Source organism: Leopardus geoffroyi, chromosome B2 (genome assembly GCF_018350155.1).
Source record: "Leopardus geoffroyi isolate Oge1 chromosome B2, O.geoffroyi_Oge1_pat1.0, whole genome shotgun sequence".
In the NCBI taxonomy this organism is placed as follows: Eukaryota; Metazoa; Chordata; class Mammalia; order Carnivora; family Felidae; genus Leopardus; species Leopardus geoffroyi.
In genome coordinates this window covers 910,566-934,770 of record NC_059332.1, presented here as the reverse complement: position 1 = coordinate 934,770, position 24,205 = coordinate 910,566, and the positions used below count along the sequence as shown (strand labels likewise).

Below are 24,205 nucleotides of genomic sequence, written 5' to 3'. Positions count from 1 at the left end.
GTGCTGTGTGCACTCTGCTGTTGTGTTTTGGTGCTCTATCCTTCAGGCCAGTAATCTGCAGAAGCTCTCCTTGCCTGAAGTGTGCACTGTTTGGTCCCTGGCCAGAGACTTGTGAGTTTCAACTTGGTCTGCTTCTTAATGAGACCTGATGCTATTTTCCCTAGAACGGAAGTCTTGCAGAACTATGGTTGGGTCACATGATGTGTACAGGGTTTTCTGCTGGTCTTCTTGGGAAGGGGTCCTCTGTGCAAAGCTTTAGGCACACTTTCCAGGGAAAGCAGTATCAACAGTGTGGAAGGGAGTGGTACTCCGTTTAAGCAGGTTAGGCAGCCTATGTAGGCAGTGTGCTGTTTACTGCAGGTGCTTCTGTGTTTATACTGGGAGCAGGGAAGAGAAATGGTGTTATCCATCTCATTTATCCCTTGATAGGAGAGTCTGTGCTTGCTGCTTTCAAGAAAGTACTCACAGAAGAGTGAATGATTTCCTCTTGTGTGTCACAGGCACTTTTCAGATCGCTTTTCTCCCATCATCAGTCTCAGGTTGCTTGCCTGCCTTGAGAAGTATAGTGCACCTTAGGCATTATCCCTGCCAAGCCTGCTGACTTCTACAACTCCAAACTTTAGGGATCTGGTGTGGCAAGGACATACACTGGTACTCTGGGGAAGAGTCTTCCCCTATTGGGATGGATGCAATTTTGACCTAGAAGAGCATTTGCATAGGGGCGTGGGATTTGGAGCATGGAGGCTAAACAGCCAGTGTCCAGGTCAGCCACCCTCAGCAGGTGTCTCTGCACCTGTGCTGAGGGGTGGGAGAGGGAAATGATGTCCATCAGCTCTGTTTTTTCTGGAAAGGCAGCTCTGAGAATGCCCACCTTTCACATATGGCACTTGAAGAAGAATGAACAGTCTCTCCTCATGTGCCTCAGGCAATCCACAGATCATACTGTTTGCCCCTGAGTTCTTTGCCTGCCTTCTTTCCAGAAGTAAGGCAGCACCTTTAGGGCTCTACCCCAGCCAAGTGCATTGACATTTAAAACTCTAGTCTTTGAGAGCAACTGCATGCAAAAAGTCATGGAAATCAGCCTCTCTTATTTTCCAAAACAATGACTTTTGAGAACGGCTTCTCCTTGTGCTTATTCCTGTGTGCTTTTCTCCTTTTTGCCTTTCTCTGAGACTAGGGCTCCCTCTTTTCACAGCATACACAATCTGTTTCTCCTCTAAACCATGTCTCCACATTTCCTACCTTCTTTGATGTGGCCTCTTCTTTCCCTCTAGTTGTGCAGTTTGTTCTCCCAGTCCTCAAGTCAATTTGTTGGGTGTTTAGAATGAGTTGATATTTATCTGGCTGTGTTTGAGGGATGGGGCAAGCCCAGGGTTCTCTTACCATGCTGCTATCTTCTCTTCTCTTCCCTCCCTCCCTCCCTCTCTCTCTCTCTCGCTCTAATAAGATTTAATTATTTCTAAGCCTAACAACAACGGAGCACAAAAGTGATTTTGAAAGAGATGAAAAATACAATAATTGGTCTTTCTTTTTTTTTTCCTTTTTTTTTCTTTTTTTTAAATTTTTTTTTTCAACGTTTATTTATTTTTGGGACAGAGAGAGACAGAGCATGAATGGGGGAGGGGCAGAGAGAGAGGGAGACACAGAATCTGAAACAGGCTCCAGGCTCTGAGCCATCAGCCCAGAGCCTGACGCGGGGCTCGAACTCACAGACCGCGAGATCGTGACGTGGCTGAAGTCGGACGCTTAACCGACTGCGCCACCCAGGCGCCCCAATAATTGGTCTTTCTAATGACAAGTAATCCATGATGTTTAAAATAAAAAGTTCTAAATTGTTAATGACGTTAGAACAAAAAGACTACATGTCAATCTTTCTGTTTCTCTCTGTCTGTCACATAATATTAGATGTGTAGATAAACATTAAGTTAAAAAATATCTCACACATAATTCATCAGTGAATCATTTTGAGATACAAATTCAAGTTCACTATCACTTAAAAATGGAATGGTTTCCCTTTGACAAACTCTCCTGTGGCTCACAATCCCACTCCTTTCCCTAAGCCACCAGGATTTTATGGATGTGTGGTGCTCCATGTTACACATGCGATGGATATTTTTCAATCCTCTCCTCTGACCCAGATCTACTCTTTATCCCAAATGTTGTTTCTATTCTGTGCTGTGCCTTGAGGGGTTGAATTAATAGGGTTCCTTGATACCCGGCTACTGTTTGGCATTAGCCAGTGGGAGCCACCGTTTGAGCATTGGAGACAGAGAACAGCTGGTTTGGAACAGCCACCCTTCTCAGCTGGAGCAACCAGGCTGCCTGCATTTCTCAACAAAAGGCTACAACTCCTGGTGGTAGCCCTGTGCTCACAGGATCTCTCCTGTTTCCAGTACAACCTCCCCCACTTTGCTACTTCAGGCGCATGTATAACACACATAGAGAGATCCCTTGCTGGTGTTTCTCAGTCCTCCCACACCTTTGTAAGTCCTTTTGTTAAGCTTCCCTCATTTTCCCAGTTGGAGTATCCCACATATTTTCTTCTGGGATTATAGCTGATATAACTTTCCATTAACTAACTTTTACTAATTATGAAAACATAATGATTATTAGTGTTCAAAAAAGACAATTATCTTGTACACTTTATGTCACTTGATTTTTATTAACACACAGTTTTTCATGGCAGGAAATTGGAAGTTTTTTTTAAAAAAGTACATCTCTGTGTAATATATTTTTGCAGCATTTAGCATTATGTTGTGCTTCTGTTTCATTCTTCTCACATTATTTACTAATTTCATTGGGATTTTTTTCTGACCATTTATTGTTTAAGGGTTTAATTTGCATTGTTTAATGTCTATATACTTGTGTTTTTCACAGTATTTTTATTATTGATTTCTAATTCGATGCTATTTTGATTAGGGGATGTATGTGCTGTACATGACTTCAGTCACTTTAAATTTATTGTGTATTGTTTTATGGTCTCGTTTATGGCCTGTCTTATGGAAGATGTGTGAATACTGAGAAATACGTGTATCCCACCATTGTGGGGTGGAGTGTTTTGTAGATTACTGTTGGGCTTGGTTTGTTCAGAGTGTCATTCAAATATTCTATTACCAGAATGCTGAATGATCTTCTGTCTAGTGGTTCTTCCATTCTTGAAAGTGGGTCCCTGAAGTTCAAACATTATTATGGAATTATCTGTTTCTCCAATCAGTTCTGTTAGTTTGTACTTCATGTATTTTGGGAGTCTGCTATTGTGTGCATATATGTTTATGATTGTTATATATGATTGATGGGTTAACCAATTTTAGCATTGTAAATTGTTTTTTATTTGTCTATAGTAATCGTGTCTCTATGTGCATATTGTCTGATCCTAGCATAACCATTAGTTCTCTCGTTTGGTTTCTGTTTGAATGGAGCATCTTTCTCTATATTTTAGGTTTCTTTGAATCTAAAGTGGACCTCTTAAACACAGTATGTAGTCAGTTCATGGTTTTTTAATCCATTCTGTAAATCTCTTCTTTTTTTGTGAATTAAGAGCTAACTCTTTTCAGAAGTTTTAGGCTTACAGAAAAGTTGAGGAGAAAGTAAGAAAGAGTTCCTATATATCCCCTTCCCCTACACAGTTTCTCCTATTATTAACATCTTGCCTTTATTATGTTATTGATTTCTATTATTGATTTCTAGTTTAAGTCTACTGTAGCCTGAGAGCACACTTTGTGTGATTTCTATTCTTTTAAATTTGTTATGGTGTATATTATGGTCCTGCACATGATCTGTATTGGTATATGTTCTGTGTGAGCTTGAGAAGAATGTGTGTTCTGCTATTGCTGGTATTTTGTAAATGTCAATTAGATCCAGTTGATTGACAGTGGTGTTCAGTTTGACTGTGTCCTTAGTGACTGCCAACTGGATCTGTCCAGTTGATAATGACTTCATCTAGCTCTCCTTGCACTTCTATCAGGGCTTTATTTTTTATTTTTTGCTTCACATATTTTGACACCCCGTTAGGTGTGTACATATTAAAGATTGTTATATCTTTTTGATTTCTTTATCATTATTTTGTGCCCTTCTTAATCCCTGCTAATTTCCATCCCTGGTCTGTCCTATGAAATCCAGTCAGTTTGTTTGAAATTAATATAGCTACTCCAGCTATCTTTTGATTAGTTTAGCCTGGTATATTTTTTGATTCATTTATCTTTAATGAAGTTGAGTCTTTATATTTGAAGTGTGTTTCTTATAGACAATTTATATTTTGGTCTTTTTTTTTTTACTTTTATTTTTTATTTTTTGAAAATTTACATCTAAATTGTTTAGCATAAAGTGCAACAATGATTTCAGGAGTAGATTTCTTAATTTCCCTTACCCATTTAGCCCATCCCCCCTCCCACACTCCCTCCAGTAACCCTCAGTTTGTTCTTCATATTTATGAGTCTCTTCTGTTTTGTCCCCCTTCCCGTTTTTATGTTATTTTTGTTTCCCTTCCATTATGGTCTTGTTTTTTTTTTTAAAAAAATTTTTTTTTTCAACGTTTATTTATTTTTGGGACAGAGAGAGACAGAGCATGAACGGGGGAGGGTCAGAGAGAGAGGGAGACACAGAATCGGAAACAGGCTCCAGGCTCTGAGCCATCAGCCCAGAGCCCGACGCGGGGCTCGAACTCACGGACTGCGAGATCGTGACCTGGCTGAAGTGGGACGCTTAACCGACTGCGCCACCCAGGCGCCCCTATGGTCTTGTTTTTATATCTTCTTGGGGAATCTTTCTCTTTTAATTGGTGTGTTTAGGCCATTGACATTTAAAGTGATTATTGATATAGCTAGGTTAACATTTAGCATATTCATTACTGTTTTCCATTCACTGGTCTTCTTTATTTTTTTCCCTTGCACACTTTTTTTTTCTTTGCTTTTTCTGATATTGACTGGCTATTTAGTGCGAGTCTATTTTTTCTCCCATTTTGCATATCAATTATTTTCTTTCCAATGTTTTTCTGGTTGCTTTATATTTTGCAAGATGCATTTAGAACTAATGTATGTCCACTTCCAAATCACACTCTACCACTTCGTTGGTAGTGCAGATACCATATGGCAGAGTATTCCCAGTTGCTCCATCCTACCTCATAACATTGTTGTCATTTGTTTTACTTCTCCCAAAACTATAATTACGGAATACATTCTTGCTGTTAGTATTTTGAAGAAAAGAGTATCTGTTACATCAATTAAGAATCAGAAGAATAAGAAATTTTATTTTACCTTCATTTATTCCTACTCTAACATTCTTCTCTTCATTTTCTAAAAGTTTTTATTTAAATTCCAGTTAGATAACACCAGTGTACTTTTAGTTTCAGGTGTACAGTTTAGTGATTTAGCACTTGCACACAACACCCAGTGCTCATGAAGACCAGTGCACTCCCTAATATCCATCACATATTTAACCAGTCTCCCCCACACCACTCCTCTGGTAACTACCAGTTGTTCTCTAGTTAAGAGTCTAAGTCTTTGATTGCCTCTCTTTCTATTATTTTGTCCCTTGCTCATTTGTTTTGTTTCTTAAATTCCATATATGAATGAAATTATATGGTATTTGTCTTTTTCAGACTGACTTATTTCCCTCAGCATTTATAATCTCTAGCTCCATCCATGTCATTGAAAATGGTGAGATTTCATTTTTTTAAATGGCTGAATAGTACTCCATGACGTATATATACTGCATCTTCTTTATCCACACATCTACTAACAGACACTTGGGCTGATTCCATAATTGGCTATTGTGGATAATGCTGCTATACACATAGGGGTGCAAGTATCCCTTTTAATTAGCACAAGTTGTAATTTCTCTGACACCATCTGTAACAACACCTTTCTAGATATGTCTCCCGAGTCAAGGGAAGTAAAAGTGAAAATAAACTTTTGGAATTACATCAAAGTAAAAAGCTTCTGCCCAGCAGAGGAACAATCAGCAAGACTAAAAGGCAATGCATGTAATGGGAGAAGATGTTTGAAGGTGACATTTCCAATTAAGGGCTGGTATCCAAAATATATAAAGAAATTGCATAACCCAACACCTACAACACAAATAATCCAACTAAAAAAGTGGGCAGAAGAAATGAAAAGATATTTCTCTAAAGAAGATTTCCAGATGGCCAAAAGATAACATGAAAAGATGCTCAACATCACTCATCACCAGGGAAATACAAATAAAAACTACAATGAAATATCACCTCACATTTGTGAGAATGGCTAAAATGAAAATCCCAAAATGGGGTGCCTGGGTGGCTCAATCAGTTGAGTGTCCGACTTTGGCTCAGGTCATGATCTCACAGTTTGTGGGTTCAAGCCCACGTCAGGCTCTGTGTTGACAGCTTAGAGCCTGGACCCTGCTTTGGATTCTGTGTCTCCCTCTCGCTCTGCTCCTCCCCTGCTCACGCTCTGTCTCTCTCAAGAGTACTCTCTTGAGTGAGAGTACTCTCTCAAGAGTAAATAAACACTAAAAAGATTAAAAAAGAAAAGAAAAAGAAAATTCCAAGAAGTAACAAGTGTTGGCCAGGATGTAGAGAAAATGGAACCTTTATGTACTGTTGGTCAGAATGTAACTGATGCAGCCACTGTGGAAAATAGTATGGAGGTTTCTCAGAAAGTTAAAAATAGACCCACTCTATGATCCAGCAATCACACTTCTGGGTATTTACCCCAAAACTGCAAAATCACAGTTTTAAGGCATTTCTTTGGGCACCTGAGTGGTTCAGATGGTTAAGCACCTGATTTTGGCTCAAGTCATGATCTCATGGTTCATGGGTTTGAGCCCCACATCAGGGTTCATGCTGATGGTGCAGAACCTGCTTGGGATTCTCTCTCTTTCTCTCTCTCCCTCTCCCCCTGCTTGTATTTTCTCTCTCAAAATAAATAAATAAATAAGCCTAAAAAATTAAAGTATTTCTTATAATGGCTTGCCCAAACTGATACTTCAGTTATCAAGTCAACAATAAGTATTCATTTCTCTGTTCTTTTTCTTTTGTAGTGTATGTTTTAGAAAACCATTGTTTTTGCCTATTTTGGCACATAAGTGTAAGTTCCACTACTGATTGAAGTACTTACATGACTCTCAAATAACAGTTACTTCAGAAGAATCAGACTTTTCTAATTGGTCAGCTCGGTCTTGTTGTATTTGCCTTTGAATTTGCTTGGAGTTATGTTCTTTATTTTTGCTGCTTACGAGTTTCTATCTCTCTTTATAAGCTTGGGGCATGTAGAATTCTTCACTCCTTTGGCAAGAATTATGTCTGATTCTTGTCTGAGCTATACTTCCCCAATTAGTCACATCCAGTCTGACTTCTGTCTCTAGAGTATATCTCAAATATCTTCTCTGTGATAGCATTCACTAACTTTGGGTGCACATAAAGCTCTACTGAATTTTTTTTATTCTTGGAAACGTTTTTCAAAATAGTTTTATGGACATGATTTCTCAAAATACAGGAAGTCTGCACTGGAGTCAAAGTTTGTGATTTTTAAAAGCTTGATAAGATTCTGATGTGTCTCAGGGTTGAACAGCAACCCTCCAGGAGGTTAGACTAATTATATCAAATGTGCCTGAACATGTCACATGGAGATACATTTATATAGCTGTCATAGAAATGTCTTTTGATATGCTTGCTAAAAAACAGTTTATATAGATATAGATAGTAATATTTTTTAGATTATCTAAAAATATGCACCATCTGAATATTTTATTCATTATGATAGCTACATGTTGAAATACTCCATTTTTAGGTGAAATATATTTAGTAAAAAAGGAAACTTTTTTACTTTAATGTTAAACTACAGTACAATAACTAAGTTATCATGTCCTATGTAGTAGCTATTATTATATTTATACTATAATCAAGAGGAAATAACTAGCCTTCTGTATAGTGATTTCAAGTTGAAAATGTTGTAATTCACTGCTAAAAGTGTATCCCACCTAAGGAATAACTAGTGTTGAGATTTCAGATATTTTGGAAGGTATAATGGGACTGGTTTGGGCAGCTTTATTTCAAAACCTCACAAACATTTTGTAAAAGGTATTTATTCATACAGCCCAACAGTGATATTTTCTGCTTTTTCAACTCCTTTATGGCCTATGTTCCTATTCTGGGATTCAGAGTTTTCCACTGAGTTATTTCCCAAATTGTTCTATATGTTATTTGCTCTTAAAAACAAGCCAGTAAAATCAGAAGGAAAGTGTTTGAGAAGTGTTAAACATAGTTAACACTGTATTTTGGAGTTATCACACATTTAATCTGTTAACTTTCCTCCAAACACTCCGAAATTCCAAGAATAATATTTGGTTTTCCCAAATTTGTTTAAATATGGATTACTGTTTCTAACTGCTGTTAAGATTTACTGGAGCAGTGCCAGAAGATAGTTTGAAAAACATTGCCTTAAACATCAGCTACTAATCACATCTGTTAAACTCATCATTTAGTCATGACACACTTTTACATGAGCCTGTGCTGTAGGTTTTAACCATGGGTAATACTTTTCATTAATTTAAAAACATTTATTAGGAGCCTATTCCTTAGCTCCTATTGTGCTGACTCCTTAGGGCTACCAAGGGAGGTAAAATGAACACATTGGTTTACTTCTTTTTTTAAAAAATTTTTTTCTTTTTCTTTTTCTTTTTTCATTATTATTATTATTATTAATTATTATTATTATTATTGTTTTGCGGGGAAAGAAGTAGTCGTCCTAAGTAATGTAAAGTTTCAAGTGGTCAGTACTATGAAAGAGGTCCACATAGTGACACAGAAGACCTTGTTCTTAACAGACAAGTGGTCATGCCAGGGAATCAGCCTGATTCCAAAAGAGTATATTTCCTTGTCTCCAACAACAGCAGAATCATAGTATCCTTCCATTCAGGTCTACAAAGAAAAGTTTGTGGCAATGCAAAGAACAGAAATTAAATAGTGAATCAGTTCATTGTGATTAATTAGTGATTGTAATCATTATATATTTCTGTATTAGAGGCTTGTACAATATGAGTCAGTGGATTTATTCTTGCCGTTTGAAAGGGAATAGTGGAAACACACAATGGCATCAGGATGGACACATGTATGAATACCTTACATAAAAGTACTTAGTTATTAGAAAAATAATTACATATTTACCTAAAATATAATTTAAAAGATGAGAGTTTTGTAAGGGTAGGGAGTAAAGCAGTATGAAAAATGACAGACTTATAATGAATTAACATTACTGATAAAATCAATAGAATTCCCCCTCCCACATCATCATATATCTTTCTGCTTCATCACTTCTATCTAAGAATTGATGATGTGGTAGCCAATTTATTTTCCATCCCACCCACATTATCCTCCATCTTCCCCATTTTCTTTCTTCTTAACGTCTAATATTCTGATTCCTAAGTTATTTAACTAGTTCATCTTTGAGTACCTACCAAATACAACTAATATTCTCATGCTAGGTAAATTAACCCCCCAGTGAGGGCTACATGACTCTCAGCACCAGGAGGCTGCACAGAAGTCTCTCAAGATTTGAGTCCTCAACATTTCCCTTTAGAAACCTGGAAATGGTTAATTCAGTCAAATACCTCAAAAGGAAGGAATTCCATGGAGACATATAGGAAAGTAAGAGTGCAATAGTATTTTTTAATTATGTTATTTATAAAGGATCAAACAGTGAATGTGTGGTTGAGAAGGTCAGGTAATATTATCCCATTTGTTCTTGATGGTAATTCCTAAAAAGAGTTGATTGACACTGTTGGTGGCAATATAAATTGGTGCAGCCACTACGGACAACAATATTTTTAATTAAAAAATAGAAATACTTTACAACCCAGTAGTTCCAATTATAGGTATTTACCTAAAGAAAAAAAACCCACTAATTCAAAAAGATAAATGCACCCCTATCTTTAATCTGTATTGCAGCATTATTTACAATAGCTATGACATGGACGCAACACAAGTGTTTATCAATAGATGAGTCAATAAAGAAGAAGTATGCATATATAAGGGGTTATTACTTAGCCATAAAAAGGAGACATCTTTCCAGTTACAACAACATAGATGGACTCAGAGGGTATTATGCTAAGTGACATAAGTCAGGCAGAAAAAGAAAAATACCACATGATTTCACTTATAAGTAGAAGCTAAAAAACAAAACTAGTGAACAAACAAGCAGCAACAAAACAAGAAATAGACTCATAAATACAGAGAATAAAATGGTAGTTGCCAGAGGGGTGCAGGTTGGGTAGGGGGGCAGACAAATTAAATGAAGGAGATTAACAGGCACAAACTTCTAGTTGTAAAATAAGCAAGTCAAAATGATGAAGAGTATAGCATAGGGAACACTGTCAATAATATGGTAATAATATTCTAGGGTGACAGATGGTGACTACACTTACTATGGTGAACATTTGATAAGGTATATGTTTTTTTTTAAATCACTATATTGTATATTTGAAACAAATACAGCATTGCATATCAATTATACTTCAATACAAATAAAAATAAAAAGAGTTGATTAGCAAACTATACCCATAAAATCATATCCATAATAGCAAGATGGTAAACTGTGGTCTTTATTACTTACATTATATTTGTAACATTACACATAAAATGAAAGTGCTTGATGTTTTTGGCTAATGGTGAATGAGTCAGGTAATGAGCATTTATTTACTGCTCACTTTTCAGATTCCTACTCAAAGATGGACTCAGAGGACTTAATGACAGAGACTCACTGTCTCACAAATTGTAGGAAAGTTGGGATTAAGGTTCACATTGCAAAATGCAGGCCAATAAATTATAATACTGTGGTGAATAAACGTACATGTAGATTGGATAGTTACTGAGGATGCTAATGATTTTGAAGGAGGGTAATTTGAGAGGTAGAGCAGGGCCTCTTTGGAGTCCTACATGTGTGGAGTATGAAATAGCAGTGCTTATTCTCTTCCCTGATGGCTCAATGGGAAGAGAAGTCTCCTTATTGCCCCTTTCATGTCCTTGTTCCTCAAAGTATAGATAAAAGGGTTAAGCATAGGAGTCAGCAGACTGTAGAACAGGGCCATGAGTTTGTTCTTGTCCTGGGAGTTAGTACCAGAAGGTTGCACATACATGCATATTACTGGCCCGTAGAAGAGAGAGACGACAATAACATGGGAGCCACAGGTGTTGAAGGCCTTCTTCTTTCCCATTGATGAACGAATTCTGAGCACTGTAGTTACAATGAACCCATAGGAGACAAGGATAAGAGACAAGGGGACCAGGGTAAAGAATGTACCCACAACAGAGAGCATAGTTACATTGAAAGTAGTGTCGACACAGGACATCTTGATCATCACTGGAATCTCACACAGGAAGTCATCCACCTTGTTGTTACCACAAAGTGGCAGTTGGACAGTGAGAGATGCCTGAAGCAAGGAGTTAGTCAAACCACTTATCCATGCCACAGACACTAGGAAGACACAGAGTCTCTGATGCATGATAGCTGGGTACCTCAAGGGCTTGCAGATGGCTATGTACCGATCCAAGGACATGACCGCCAAGATGATGCATTCCGTGGCCCCCAGGAAGTGAAACACATAGAACTGGGCCACACAGCCTCCATAGCTGATGGACTTATCTTGGCCCCAGAGGTTCACCAGCAGCTGAGGGATGGTGGTTGTGGTAAAACACAGGTCCAGAAAGGAGAGGTTGGAAAGGAAGAAGTACATAGGGCTGTCAAGATGAGGGTCCACCTTGGACACAACAATAATGGAGATGTTTCCCACTAGTGTGCAGATGTAAGCTACAAGCACCATTATGAAGAGTGGCATTTCCAACCAGGGATGATCAGAGAAACCCAATAGGATGAAGAACTTTGGAATGCTTGCATTGCCCAGATTTATGACTGCCATTTCTCTTGTTGGTGGATTCAAGTGAAAGTGAGGACACGTATTTCAGTATGGGGTTTCCTGAGGGTCAGTTTATTCATTTGGATAGAGTGAATTATGCAGGGATTTTCTTTGTGGTGTAACTCCAGTGAAATTGTTATACTTGTAATCATGAAAAGGTATGAGTCTCAATGCCAAACATTATTATTTTGTAGTGTGTCTAAAAGAAAGGGCAACAAATCTGTGCATTTGCCTAAGAAATGCAATAGAGAAAATTTTATTAGAAAAATGATTAGGGAAGGGAGAAAGTCACCATTGTTCTTGGGGAAAAGAATAAAACAGAGGAGTGGTTCCCTGGAACAAGCCTTGCTGATGTACCACATGGCTTCATTTCTTTCATCCACCATCTGCTGGCCCTAGACCACTCTGCCTGAATTCATGATGTGATTTAGGGAAGTTCATGACGTTCTGAGCTCCAATAGAATCAGTCTGAATGCATAGAAACAAGATACGTCACTGTTCCTTAGGCCTATGCCCCAAATCCTAAACTGACTTTTGCAGCACAAACCTCTTGTCATAACAGGAAACATGCAGCTTAAAGGAAATGGTTCCTTTCCACAGGTTCCATACTTGAAGAACAAGAGAAAAAGTAATTGATAGTACTGCTTGGTGATATGAGCCATTCAAGGCATCAGTGCTTAAAAGTACAATGTGATGTGGGTTCATGCTTGTCACACCAGAAGTTGAAATCTATCACAAATTTGGCAGTTCAATGCTTCTTTGTGTATTTGCTGTATTTGTTTCCATCACATGTGTGAGTGTATGTGTATATGTGTGATGTGGGTTATGAAATGAATTGTATATCTTGCTATTGGCACTGGTAAGAAGTTCGAAAAAACACTTGTAGTAGAAAAGAAAAGAGGATATGAAGTCAGAGAACGTGGATCCTGTCGACTGGGAAAGTTAACACATAGACCCTTTCTCTTTTTTAATTAAAAAATTAATGTTTATTTATTTATTTTTGAGAGGGAGAGAGGATGTGCAGGGGAGGAGCAGAGAGAGAGAGAATCTCAAGCAGGCTCCATGGTGTTAGTGCAGAGCTCGATGTGTGGCTTGATCTCATGTACTGTGAGATCACTACCTAAGCCATGTTCAAAAATTGGATGCTTAACCAACTGGGCCACCCAGGTGCCCCAAAACATAGACATTGTATGCATTGCTTATGTACCACCTGTGTTGTGAGGATTGATTAATCCAGTATCTGTGACTATGCTTCATTAAGTATAATGCTTAATGTTGGGGTAGTTACTTTTAGGAAGTGTAGTGTCCAGTGTGATTAAAAGTCCATATCTTTTCATTAATCCTTGGTCTGGTTGCATCCAAATATTAGTAGTGTACTTACCTCACCAAAAGACTCACAAAGATTGCATTTTGTTCCCTTTCATTCCCCAAATCACTCCTATCATGTGGCTTGAATCCAGGGTTCATGATGTTAAGATTTTTATGCAAGTACACGTATATTTTAATTCACTGAAATGCCCACAAACGCAAGCAGTATCCCTATATCTTTCTTCATTAAAGGAGACATATTTTAATGTTTTATGTTATAATGATGTTGCATTATTAAAGGTTTTGATTTATTTACACGTATTTTAGTACAGAACTTGCATAGAGAGGACACAAAACACATGGAATTGAAAAATGATAAAATCATGAAGCTGAATAGATCACTTCCACCCATATACAACACCTACCTTACATCATTGCTGTTATTTAATGGTCGTGCTCTCTGTTCTTGCAAAATTGACTTGATCTTTTCTTTCCAAAGGAACCAAACATTAATTAGAGATGAGGATTGAATATTCTGTCTGTGTTCAGTGGCTTCACATTATATCCTAGGTCCCTAATACAATTTGTCCTTTTGATTTGAAAGACCCTGAGTATGTTTATATGTGGACACAAATAACATTTGTTAGGAATAGTTCCTTCTCTTTATATAAAGCTGTGCGACATTTCCTTCATAAAGATAATGAACCTCAGTGGACATTTCTTGGCAAGAAACACTGTACAAATTCCCTAGTGGGAATACCACTTGTTGCCATATTAACATGGAAGGATAATTTTTGGAATTTTTCTTATTGTGGAAAATGGACTCAGAACTAAAATAATTCTAGAAAACTCATCTACCTCAGCAATTTCATAGAAAACTTCCTTATATATTTGAAAATTTGAGACAGTTATTTTTGTTGTCAAGAGAGAATTTTCTTTTATTTATATTTTCTTCAGGCTATTGTTTATTTATATTCTTGCCATAATAAAAGTGGGAATGTTTCTAGTTCTATACAGAGAAAGATGCAGTGGTCACCTTTCAATTTGATTTTTAAGAAACCAAAGGACTTTTGTTTGCATATATTTCTTCCAAAATAACCTAGCACAGTAATGACTTTTTACCTCACCTAACATGGACTATATAAAAAAGAGTCCCTCATTTGGGTTAAACAATAAATCACTATGGCAAGAAAAAGTTAACATACGTTATTTTGTTTATTTATTCATTCAGTCAGTAAAAATTTGTTGAGTGCCCACTATATGTCAGTCACTTTTCTTGATGCTTCAAAATATAATAGTGGACAATGTCATAAAAATTTGCTTAAATGAAACTTTTTTGTAATAGAGAAATACTATATTTGTGCTTATTGTCAGTGTCTTAGGGATTTGGCTTCAGAATAATTGAAACACTCATGCCAAAATTTATAATGCTGCAAAGTCATGTGTAGAAAATTTAAGCTTTGCAAGATTATTTTTTTATTTTAACTAACACTGATACACAATGTTACATTAGTTTCAGGGGTACAACATAGTGAGTCACCATCTCTATACATGAATTTATGTTTGCCACCATTGTAGTCATCATCCATCACTGTAAAACGCTATTACACTATCATTGACTCTATTCTCTGTGCTGTACCTTTTATTCTCATGAGTTATTCATTCCATAACTGGAAGCCTGTACCTCCATCACCACTTCATCCACATTTCCATCCCCAACCTCCTCACTCTGGCAACCATAAGTCTGTTCTCTGTATTCATGGGTCTGATGTTTGTTCATCCCTTTTTTTCAGGTTGCACACATAAGTGAGATCATATGGTATTTGTCTTTTTCAGTCTCACTTATTTCACTTAGTATAATACCCTTTATGTCCATCCATGTTGTCACAGAGGGCAAGATATCATCTTTTTCATGACTGATTAATAAATGTATATACATACTGTATCTTCCTTGTACATTTGTCTGGACACTTAAGTTGCTTCCATACCTTGGCTATTGTATATAATGGTGCAATATACATTAGGTACATGTGTCTTTTGGAATTACTGTTTTCATTGTCTTAGGTAAATACATAGGAATGGAATTATTGGATCATATGCTATTTCTATTTTTAATAGTTTGAGGAAACTCCATACTGTTTTCCACAGTGCCTGCACCAATTTACATTCCCACCAGCAGTGGAGGAGTGTTCCTTTTCCTCTATATTCCTGGCAATGCTTATTTCTTGTCTTTTTGATTTTAGCCATTGTGACAGTTGTAAAGTGATACCTCATTTTGGTTTTGACTTGCTTTTCACTGACGATTAGTGACTTTTAGCATCTTTACATGTAGCTGTTGGCCATCTGTACATCTTTCTGTAAAAAAAAATGTCTATTCACACTGGCAGTCTATCTTGCATACACCAACCCTCCACACTGCTGTACTCTGGTGGGACTGCTCTTCTCATTCACACTTGCCTCAGTCCAAGTGCAGTGAGACCCTCGCCCAGAAGACCAGCACAAACCCTGCCCACGTAATGTCTGCTGACCAAGAGTTCTACAGAGCCCAGACCTGGTGGAGGTGTGACAGATTTCATTTCATAGTCAGACCAAAGCTCACTCGTTAAAACTCACCACATTCATGTCAGGGAGCAGAAACTTCCCTCTGCAGGCGGAGAGCCTCTGCAGATGACTAACCTGAATGACAGAACATCCAGAACAAAAAAGCAGACTGTATGCAGCATATACTGGAGACATATCAGAAAGCCTCAAGCTCTGGACATTATACAACCTCTTCTTCATAGGGCCATTACTCTCAGGAACAGAAAATATAACAGGCTTTACTAACACAGAAAAAGAAAAAGATCTAAGAAAAATGCCACAACAGAGTGTGTGATTCCAAGTGAAAGAACAAGATAATGTCACGGCCATAGATCCTAGTGAAATGATATAATATTCCTGATGGAAAATTTATGGCAATTATCATAAGGATACTCACTGGGATCGAGAAAGGAATGGAAGACTACAGGGAGTTCTTTACTGAAGAGATAAAAAAAAAAAAAACAAGCAGTCAGAAATGAAAACTTCAATAACTGAGATTTCAAACAGAAGTGATGCAACCAACACAGGATTGAAGAAGCAGTGGAATAAATAAGTGACCTAGAAGACAAAATCATGGAAAATAAAGAAGCTGAAGAAAAGAAAGAATAATTATGCAACATGACAATAGACTTAGTAATAACATTTGTATTACAGGAGTCCCAGAGGAAGAATAGAGAGAAAAAGAGACAGAGAAATTTATTTAAGGAAATAATAGTTAAAAACTTCGCTAATCTGGGGAAGGAAACACACATCCAAATCCAGGAAGCACAGAGAACTCCAATAAAAAAACAACATAAAAAGGCTAACATCAATACATATTGTAATTAAATTTGTAAATTATAGCAATAAAGACAAAGTCCTAAAAGCAACAAGACAAATGAAGTCCCTAACTTACAAGGGAAAACCCATAAGGCTGGCTGCAGATCTCTCCACAAAAACTTGGCAAGGGAGAAAGAATTGGAATGATATACTAAACATGCTGAATGGGGAAAAAATCTGCAACCGGGAATACTGTATCTGGTAAATCTATCATTCAGAAAAGGAGAGAAAAAGGCTTTCCCATAATAAACAAAACCTGAAGGAGCTCATGACCACTAAATAAGGCTGAAAGAAATATTAAAGAGCACACTTTCAGTGGGAAGACCAAAAGTGATAAAGACAAGAAAGGAACAGAGAAAGTCTCCAGAAACAATGAAAAAAACAGGTAACAAAATGGCACTTAATATCTACAAATAATGACTCTGACTATAAATGGACTAAATATTCCAATCAAAATACATTTGGTGTCAGAATGGATAAAAAAAAAAAACAATGAAACCCTCCAATGGTGCCAACAAGAAGCTCATTTTAGACCTAAAGACCCCTGCAGATTGAAAGTGAGATGATGGAGAAACATTTAACATGCAGATGGAAGGCAAAAGATAGCAAGGGTAGCATCCTCTATATCAGACAAACTAGATTTTTAAACCAAATAATGTAACAGTGAAGAGGGGCACTATATCATTAATAAAAGGGACTATCCAACAGGAAGATCTAATAATTGTAAATATTTATGTCTCCAACATGGAAGGACACATATATATAACAGAATTAATAATAAACATGAAGGAACTCATTGATAATGATATAATAAGAGTAGGATACTTGAACACCCCCACTTATAAAAATAAACAGATCATCTAAGCTGAAAAATCAACAAGGAAACAATTGCTTTGAGTGACACACTAGACCAGATGGAGATGATAGATATATTCAGAACATTTCATCCTAGGGCACCTGGGTGGCTCAGTCAGTTGAGTGTCCAACTTCAGCTCAGGTCATGATTGTGTGATTCATGAGTTTGAGCCCCACATCAGGATCACTGCTGTCAGTCTGTCAGCACACAGCCTGCTTTGGATCATCTGTGGCACTCTCTTTCCCCCTCCCTCACTTGTGCTCTCCCAAAAGGAGTAAATATTATTATATTTTTTAAAAGAACATTTCATCCTAAAGCAGGAGAATACACATCCTCATTCAGTGCACCTGGAGCATTTTCCAGAATAGATCAAATATTGGGTCACATATCAGCCCTCAACAAGTACAAGAAGATCAAGATCATACCATGCATCTTTTCCAGCCGCAAAAAAAAAAATAAAAAAAAAAAATGAGAGACCACAAATACATGGAGTTTTAAACAACGTGCTACCTAACAATGAATGGGTCAACCAGGAAATCAAAGAGGAAATAAAAATACATGGGAAACAAATGAAAATCAAAACACAATGGTCCAAAACCAATGGGATACATCAAAAGTAGTCTAAGAGGGAAGTAGATAGCAATATATGCCTATATTAAGAAGCAAGAGAAACTCATATAATCAACCTAAACTTGCACCTAAAGGAGCTAGAAAATAACAACAAACAAAGCATAAAGCCAGCAGAAGGGAAATATTGAACATTAGAGCAAAAATCAATGATATAGAAAAAAATAGATCAATAAAACCAGGAACTGGTTCTTTAAAAAATTTAATAAAATTTAAGAAACCCTAGCCAGACTTATAAAAAAGAAGACAGAAAAGAACCAAATAAATAAAATCACAAACAGGAGAAGAGAAATAACAATCAACACCACAGAAAAACAATTTTGAGAGAATATTATGAAAAATTTTACACCAATAATTTGGACAACCTGGAAGAAATGGATAAATTTTAAAAAATATATACACTACCAAAACTGAAACAAGAAAAATATAAAACTCAAACAGACCCATAACCAGAAAAAGAACTGAATCAGTAATCAAAAATATCCCAACACACAAAAGTCCAGGACCAGATGGCTTCACAGGCAAATTCTATAAAACATTTAAAGAAGAATTAATACCTATACTTCTCTAACTATCCCCCAAAAGGAAAATGGAAGGAACACTACCAAATTCATTCATTTGAGCCCAGCATTACCTTGATTCCAAAACCAAAGACCCGCTAAAAAATACAACTACAGGCAAGTGGCACTGATGAACACTGATGCAAAAATTCTCATTAAAATACTAGCAAACTGAATCCAACAGTACATCAAAGGAATAATTCACCATGATCAAGTTGGATTTATTCCTCGGTGGCAAAGGTGGTTCAATATTCTACAATCAATCAATGTGATGTACCACATTAATAAAAGAAGTTATCAGAACCATATGATCCTCTCAGTATATGCATAATTTGACAAAGTACGATATCCACTCATGAAAAAACGTCACCAACAAAGTAGGGTTGGAGGGAACATAGCTCCACATACACCAATAATGAAGCAGCAGAAAGGAATGAAGGAATCCAGCCCATTTACAATTATACCAAAAACCATATGACACCTATGAATAAACCTAACCAAAGAGGGAAAAGAATTATACTTTGAAAACTATAAAACATTGATGAAAGAAATTGAAGAGGACACAAAGAAATGGAAAAATATTCCATGCTCATGGATTGGAAGAACAAGCATTGTTAAAATGTCTATATGACCTAAAGCAATCTACACATTTAATGTAATCCCTATTAAAATACCACCAGCATTTTTCACAGGGCTAGAATAAACAGTCCTAAAATTGGCATGAGACCACAAAAGATCCCAAATAGCCCAATCTTGAAAAACAAAAGTAAACCTGGTGGCATCACAATTCTGAACTTCAAATTAATAAATGGTCTTATTAACAAATGGTGTTAGGAAAACTGGTCAGCTACACGCACAAGAATAAAACTGCACAATTTGCTTTTACCAAACACAAACTCAAAATGGATTAAAGACCTAAATGTAAGACCTGAAACCATAAAAATCCTAGAGAAGAACACAGGCAGCAACCTATTTTTCAGCCATAGCAACATTTTCCAGATATCTCTCTGAGAAAAGTAAACAAAGGCAAAAATAAACATTGGGACTACTTCAAAATGAAAAAACTTCAGCACAGGAAAAGAAACAATCAACAAAACTAAAAGGCAACCTTCGGAATAGGAGAAGATATTTGGAAATGACATATCTGATAAGGCGTTAATATCCAAAATCTATAAGGAAATTACCAAACTCAACACCCAAAAAAACAAATAAGGGGCGCCTAAATGGCTCAGTCGGTTGGACAACTGACTAATCGTTTCAACTCAGGTCACGATCTCATGGTTCATGAGTCCGAGTCCCATGTTGGGCTCCATGCTGGTGGTGCAGAGCCTGCTTGGGAGTCTCTCTCTCTCCATCTCTCTCTGCCCCTCTTCTGCTCATGCTTGCTCTCTCTCTCTCTCTCTCTCTCTCTCAAAATAATTAAATAAACCTAAAAAAAACCCAGTTATGAAATGGGCAGAAGACACGAATAGACATTTTTTCAAAGAAAACATCCAGGTGGTTAACAGACACATAAAAAGATCCTCAACATCACTCATCATCAGGGAAATACAAATCAAAACTACATGAGATACTACTTCACACCTGTCAGAATGGCTAAACTTTACAACTCAGGAAACAAGATTGTGGTGAGCATGTAAAGAAAGAGGAACCCTCTTGCACTGTTGGTGGGAATGCAAACTTGTGCAACCACTCTGGAAAACAGTATGGGATTCCTCAAAAAATTAAAAATAGAACTACCCTGTGACCCAGCAATTGCACTACTAGGTTATTTACTCAAAGTTTACAAAATACAGATTCAAAGGAGCAGATGCATGCCAATGTTTATAGTAGCATTATCAACAATAGCCGAACTATGGATAGAGCCCAGATGTCCATCCACTGATGAATGGATAAAGAAGATGTGGTATACATATACAATGGAATAACACTTGGCCATCAAAAAGAATGAAATCTTGTGATTTGCAGAGACATGGATGGAGCTACAATGTCTTATGCTAAGCAGAAAAAATCAATGAGATAAAGACAAGTATATGATTTCACTCATAGGTGGAATTTAAAAAACAAAACAATAAGCAAAGGGAATAAAAATAGAGAGGCTAACCAGGAAACAGACTCTCAACTATAGAGAACAAACTGATGGTTACCAGAGGGGAGGTGTGTGTGGGGATGGGTGAAATAGGTGATTGGGATTGAGGAGTGTCTTTGTTTTGATGAGCACCAAGTGCTGTATGGAAGTGTCAAATCACTATACTTATTGTAGACCTGAACATAACATTACATTGTGTGTTACCTAATTATAATTTAAATTTAAAAAGCAGAAACTTAAAAAGTCTATTTAGATACTTTGCACAATTTAAAACCAGATGACTGTTTTTTGCTATTCCGTTTTATAATGTTTTTCTTTCCAAATTTTTATTTAGAACTTTTTTCATGTTTGTTTGTTTATGTATGTATGTATGTATGTATGTATGTATGTATGTATGTATTTATTTATTTATTTTAAGAGAGAGAGAGTGGGGAGGGACAGAGAGAGAGAGAGAGAGAGAGAGAGAATCCCAAATAGGCTCCATGCTGTCAGCGCAGAGCCTGACATAGGGCTTGATCTCACAAAATGTGAGATCATGACCTGAGCCAAAATCAAGGATTGGGTACTTAACCAACTGAGCCACTCAGATACCCCTCCAAGTTTTTATGTAAGTTCCAGTTTTGCCAACACCATTTTTTAAAGAGACTGTCTTTTTCACATTGGATATTTTTTACTGCTTTGTGGAAGATTCATTAACCATATAGTAGTGGGTCCTTTGCTGGGTTTTCTAGTTCCATTTATCTATGTGTCTATTTTAGTGCCAGACCCATATTGTTTTGTAGTAGAACTTGAAGTTAGAATTGTGATGCTGCCAGCTTTACTTTTCTCCTTCAACATTACTTTGGCTATTCAGGGTCTTTTGGGGTTGCATACCAATTTCAGGATTGTTCTAGCTCTGTGAAAAATTCCATTGGTATTCTTTCTGATAGAGATTGCTTTAAGTATGTGGATTGCTTTGTGTAGTATAGACACTTTAACAATATTTGTTTTTCCAATCCGTGAGCATGGAATGTATTTCCATTTCCTTGTGTCATCTTGAATTTCTTTCATCAGTTTTATAGTTTTCAGAGTACAGGTCTTTCACTTCTTTGGTTAAGTTTATTCCTAGGTGTCTTATTGTTTTTGGTGTAGTTGTAAATGGTATTGACTCCTTCATTTCTCTTTCTGCTACTTCATCATTGGTGTATAGAAATGCAACAGATTTCTATACTTTGATTTTGCATCCTGTGACTTTACTTAATTCGTGTATTAGTTCCAGCAGTTTTTTGGGCCATGTGTTTTTCACAATAAAACAACCACAGTATCTTGTTTATTGGACAAACCCAACCACGAGCTGCTTCTGGGGCAACGCCCCTAGCTGCTTGGGGCCCCAACTGGTGCCACTGTTACTGGGAGTCCAACCAGCTTCCTGTTCAGGGATGAGCCTCCACTGCCTGCACAAAACTTGGGTGCCTAAGAGGTGCTCTCACTGCCTGCATCCCACCTTCCAGGCAGCCCTGGGTCCTCTGTTCCCCCTGCTGGAAGCAACCATTTCCAACAAGCATCTGTGGTGCATGGATTCATTAAATTTCTTTGATTTCCTGGGTGACCCATTCATTATTTAGTAGCCTGTTGTGTAACCTCCATGGATTTGTGGCCTTCCCAATTTTTTTCTTGTGGTTGACTTCACGTTTCAGAGTGATGTAGTCAGAAACCATGCATGGTATGATCTCAATTTTTGGTACTTGTTGAGGGCTGATTTGTGACCCAGTATGTGATCCATTATGGAGAATATTCCAATTTCACTTGAAAAGAATGTGTATTCTGGTGCTTTAAGATGAAATGTTCTGAATATATCTGTTTAGTCCATCTCATCCAATGTGTCAATCAAAACCATTGTCTTGTTTATTTTCTGCTCTTAGACGATGTGCATTGATGTAAGTGGGGTGTTGAAGTCCCCTACTATTACTGTATTATTAGCAATGAGTTCCTTTATGCTTGTTATTTATTGACTTACATATAATGAAAGTTGGGGGGCATAAATATTTACAATTGTTATACCTTCTTGTTGGGTAGTTCCCTTTTTTATGATATAGTGTCCTTCTTCATCTCTTATAGTTTTTGGTTTGAAATATAGTTTGTCTGATATAAGTATTGCTACTCCAGTTTTCTTTTGATATCCATTTGCATGATAAATTTTTCTCTGTCCCCTTAGTTTCAATCTGAAGGTCTGTTTAGGTCTAAAATGAATCTCTTGTGGGACACCTTGCTGGCTCAGTCAGTGGAGCATGTAACTCTTGATCTCAGGGCTTTGGGTTTGAACTCCACATTGGGTGTAAGGATTATTTAAAAATAATCTTAAAATAAAAATAAAAATAAAATAAAATAAAATAAAATAGTAAAATAAAATGAATCTCTTGTAGGGAGGATATAGATGGGTCTTATTTTTTTATTCACTCTGAAACTCTGTCAGAATGTCTTTTGATTGGAGTGTTTAGTCTATTTGCATGAAAGTAATTATTCTTATGCATTTAGTACCATTTCATTACTTGTTTTTTTTTTTCATTGTTTCTGGTGATTGGTTCTTTTCTTGTCTTTGTCCCATTTGGTCTTTCCTTTCCATTGAAAGAGTTCTCTTTAATGTTTCTTTAAGTCTGGTTCAGAGGTCACAAACTACTTTAGTTTTTCTTGGTGTGGGAAAGTCTTTTTCTGTCCTAGTCTGAATGACAGCCTTACTCTCTAGAGTATTCCTGGCTGCAGATTTTTCCCTACTAACACATTGAATGTATTATACCAGTGACTTCTGGCCTGCCAGGTTTCTGTTGAGAAATCTGCAGCCAGACTCATGGGTCTTCCCTTGTAAGTTAGGGACTTTAGTTGTCTTGATGCTTTTAACATCAAACATGATGCTTTTAAGATTTTTTCATTATTGGCATATTTTGCAAATTTAATTACAATATATATTCATTTTGGCCTGATTTTATTGATTTTTATGGTAGTTCTCTGTGACTTCTGGATCTAGATGTCCGTTTTCTTCATCAGATTAGGGAAATTTTCAGCTATTCTTTCTTCAGATAAATTTTCTTTCCCTCTTTTTCTCTCTTCTTCTCCTGGGGCTTCTATTACACAAATATGTTTGTTGGATTATGTTTCCTAAGTCTACTCATGTCTTCCATAATTATTCTTTCTCCCATTTGTTCAGGTTCTTTGTTTTCCATTATTCTGTCTTCCTTGCCACATATTCATCCCTCTGCTTCTTCCATCCTCATGGTCATTACATCAGGTCTGCTTTGAATCTCATTTATTGAATTCTTCATTTCTGACTGATTGTTCTTTCAACTCTTTTATCTCTGCAGTAAGACATCCTGAAGTCCTCCATTCATTCCTCAAGCCCAGTGAGTATCCTTATGATTGTCTCTTTAAATTTTTCATCAGACATGTTGCATATATCTGTTTCACTTAGATCTTTGGCTGTAGCATTATCTTCCTCTTTCGTTTGGG

The 24,205-nt window shown here is 36.8% G+C and overlaps 1 protein-coding gene across 1 annotated transcript; it reads right to left on the bottom strand.

The window, feature by feature from the left end:
- Nucleotides 1–10,934: 10,934 nt before the first annotated feature.
- Nucleotides 10,935–12,160, bottom strand: LOC123609661 (olfactory receptor 2B11-like). Its single transcript, XM_045500835.1, has one exon. It carries the CDS (start codon nt 11,887–11,889, stop codon nt 10,936–10,938), a length of 954 nt encoding a protein of 317 aa, XP_045356791.1. The 5' UTR covers nt 11,890–12,160; the 3' UTR covers nt 10,935.
- Between the last annotated feature and the right edge of the window lie 12,045 nt (nt 12,161–24,205).